Source organism: Anarrhichthys ocellatus, unplaced genomic scaffold (genome assembly GCF_004355925.1).
Source record: "Anarrhichthys ocellatus isolate YVR2014 unplaced genomic scaffold, GSC_Weel_1.0 scaffold2288, whole genome shotgun sequence".
NCBI classification, from domain to species: domain Eukaryota; kingdom Metazoa; phylum Chordata; class Actinopteri; order Perciformes; family Anarhichadidae; genus Anarrhichthys; species Anarrhichthys ocellatus.
The window spans coordinates 1-3712 of NW_022282262.1; the positions used below are offsets into that span (position 1 = coordinate 1).

The 3712-nt window shown below is 44.8% G+C and overlaps 1 protein-coding gene across 2 annotated transcripts in view; it reads left to right on the forward strand.

Moving 5' to 3' along the window:
- Positions 1 to 1563: 1563 nt before the first annotated feature.
- The window catches only part of LOC116378243 (caspase-3-like), a 3773-nt gene continuing 1624 nt past the window's right edge, over positions 1564 to 3712 (forward strand). Inside the window, exons 1-3 of one of the 2 annotated variants that reach the window (XM_031840083.1) lie at positions 1564 to 1996; positions 2424 to 2587; positions 3546 to 3675. In XM_031840083.1, the coding sequence (XP_031695943.1) occupies positions 1810 to 1996; positions 2424 to 2587; positions 3546 to 3675 (481 nt within the window). In that variant the 5' untranslated portion in view covers positions 1564 to 1809. The remainder of the gene's footprint in view (positions 1997 to 2423; positions 2588 to 3545; positions 3676 to 3712) is intronic. The other variant, XM_031840084.1, reaches the window with a different exon arrangement.

The following is a 3712-nucleotide window of genomic DNA, read 5'->3' on the forward strand; positions in this document are numbered from 1 at the left end:
ACTACATCTCAGAGGTACATATTGTACTTTATACTGTACTACATCTCAGAGGTACATGTACTTCATACTGAACTACATCTCAGAGGTACATGTTGTACTTTATACTGTACTACATCTCAGAGGTACATGTACTTTATACTGTACTACATCTCAGAGGTACATATAGTACTTTATACTGAACTACATCTCAGAGGTACATATAGTACTTTATACTGTACTACATCTCAGAGGTAAATATTGTAGTTTTTAATCCACTAAATCTCACTTTGAACACAGTACTTTTACAAGTAACGAAGCCTATTTATATTTGTTTATAAGTGGAATTACTTTATTCTTCGGTCATTTTCTAAACCCTGACTGCAGCACACTAAGTAGTACTCTGTTTGTCAGTACTTTGCACACATTGATGATATTTTTAGTGTCTAGTAGTAGTAGTAGTAGTTTGACTTGACGTTAACTCTACTTCTCTTTACAGCTTCATGTATATTTGTACGTGTTTCATCTCGATAAGTTCCTGCTTTTAAATGTCACTTTCAGTTTCTTAACTTACAACCAAGAGGAATAATAGTAAAATGATGAATAAATGATGCTGATAAAACGGTGAAATACTCGTTTTACTCTAGTCTGACTGAGAGGAAGTTCTAACTGGTCCTAAACCAGTCTCAGTTTAGTCCCGATCCTCTATATGAACCAGTCTCAGTTTAGTTCCGATCCTCTATATGAACCAGTGTCAGTTTAGTCCTGCTCCTCTATATGAACCAGTCTCAGTGTAGTCCCGATCCTCTATATGAACCAGTCTCAGTTTAGTCCCGATCCTCTATATGAACCAGTCTCAGTTTAGTCCCGATCCTCTATATGAACCAGTCTCAGTTTAGTCTCGATCCTCTATATGAACCAGTCTCAGTTTAGTCCCGATCCTCTATATGAACCAGTCTCAGTGTAGTCCCGATCCTCTCTATGAACCAGTCTCAGTTGAGTCCTGATCCTCCATATGAACCAGTCTCAGTGTAGTCCCGAACCTCTATATGAACCAGTCTCAGTTGAGTCCTGATCCTCTATATGAACCAGTCTCAGTGTAGTCCTGATCTTCTATATAAACCAGTCTCAGTGTAGTCCTGATCCTCCATATGAACCAGTCTCAGTTTAGTCCTGATCCTGAGGAAACACACCTGAGAGGAAACACACGTGAGAGGAAACACACCTGAGAGGAAACACATGTGAGAGGAAACACACGTGAGAGGAACACACCTGAGAGGAAACACATGTGAGAGGAACACACCTGAGAGGAAACACACATGAGAGGAAACACACGTGAGAGGAACACACCTGAGAGGAAACACACATGAGAGGAAACACACGTGAGAGGAAACACACGTGAGAGGAACACACCTGAGAGGAACACACCTGAGAGGAGCACACGTGAGAGGAGCACACGTGAGAGGAAACACACGTGAGAGGAACACACCTGAGAGGAAACACACGTGAGAGGAAACACACGTGAGAGGAAACACACGTGAGAGGAACACACCTGAGAGGAAACACACCTGAGAGGAGCACACGTGAGAGGAGCACACGTGAGGAAGGCGTGCAGAGGGGTTGCACAGTGTCTTTTCCCGGCACGTGCATGTTATGTAACACAGTGAGACAGAAACGCTCGTGATCCTTCCTGTTGTAACAGCCTGTAGAGGGACCATATATGGTCATTCAGGTGTGACTGCAGGTGATCTGTAGAGCAGAGACAGACAGACATAACGGAGACACACAGCAAAGAGCAGCGTCTCACAGAGGAAGACAAAGTAGAGAGGACTGATGGATCACAGGAACAGGGCGGTTCTGGTCTCTGTGGAGCAGTTTGACCCAGGAGTGACTCTAGGAAGGAGACCCGGAGCAGGTAAAGACACCAAGACCCTCCACCGGACCCTCAGCAAGCTGGGCTTTAAGGTGGACATCCACACCGACCTCAGCAGGGACGAGATCTACCAGCTGTTTCTGAAAGGTGGCAATATTTAAAATACAACAACATGACATGTGTCTGTCTTTATGTTGTCTGCTCACAGGTTCTAAATACTTGTTGTGAAGACAAATATAATCTCCTTAGATTGATAGTCCACACGTGATCTTTACTGACATTCTGTCTGGATTGTGTGTTTGGTTCTGTGTGCTGAGCCTCAGCAGAGACACCCGGATATCAGACATGACTAACAGATAACGGTGTGCAACAGTCACATAGAGTCTGATTATTGGTTATGAAAGTCATAACACAGGACCAAGTTCACATTTCATATCATATATATAAGTGTAATATTATATAATATGTGTCATCGTTCAGTGTTGGAGACGTGACACAACTCATACTTTGGACTGAATGTTCGCACCTGTACACTTTAGTGCATACCTCATTCATTGTGTGTGTGTGTGCGTAGAGAGCCGGCGGCCTGTGAAGGACTGTTTTCTGGCCGTCTTGTCGTCTCACGGGGAAGACGGCTGTGTGTTTGGAGCAGATGGGAAACCCGTCCAACTGTCTCGAATCTTCACATATTTTAACAACAAATATATGGAGAAAAAGGCCAAAGTGTTCCTCATACAGGTGAGAGTGTTTACTGTCACACACACACTTCTGTGAAGACAGATGTGTTCCAACAAGCACTAGGGTGAGTTATATCAACGACAAACCCTATTTACAGCAGAACTCAGACAGCTAAGGTTGCACAAGGAACATTCATGTAGGAGTGGGGACAATGACTTGTACAAAGAGGCAAAATACAGGTTTAGCAAGGCGGTGAGAGACACTAAATGACTGTACTCTGAGAAACTGCAACACCAGCTCTCAGCCAGTGACTCTGCTTCTGTCTGGAGAGGTCTCAGACAGATACCCCATGGCTCCATCAACCAGTCCCAGACCACCAGGCCCCCCTCCCCCAGCTCAGCAGGGGCTCATGCCTCTGTACCACCCATCCCAGTGCCCCCCCAATCTGCCATCCCTCCAGGACTTGTTCGCTTTAAGGACCCTGAAGCGAGCAAGAAGGATTGTAGCCGACCCCTCTCACCCTGGACATGAACTGTTGGAGCCCATTCCATCTGGCAGGAGGCTGCGGTCCATCAGGACCAAGACCTCCATCAGGACCAAGACCTCACGACACATGAACAGTTTCTTCCCGTCTGCAGTTGGGTTCATCAACAAAGCCCAGGACCCCCACTGACTCTGTCATCCCCAGGACAATTTCCTACCGGTCACTCCCCTGCACAACCCTTCTGTTTCTTTATTTAAATACACTTGACACTTTCACATTACACTTACATTATACTTGGTTAAAGTACTGTTATCTGTTTGTTTGTGCAGTATATTTTATTGTAAATTTTAATGTTTCTAATTTTTGCACTGTGTTGATTGTTTAATGTTATGCACCATCCACCATGTAAAATTCCTTGTATGTGTATTTACATAATAAACGGTTCTGATTCTCTCACACACACACACACACACACACACACACTGACCATGATGGTGAAGATGGAGGGTGACTGAGGACTGGTTGTGATCTCAGCAGGCGTGTCGAGGAGCTGGTCTGGATGATGGTGTGGAGGTGGATTCAGCTGGTGACACCAGAGAGTGCAGCATTTCACAGCATCTCTCTGTTCCCGTGGATACAGCTGTGATGTATGCAACACCACCAGGTAAACACTAGTGAGAAGATCTCTGTCTAGAGCTGTG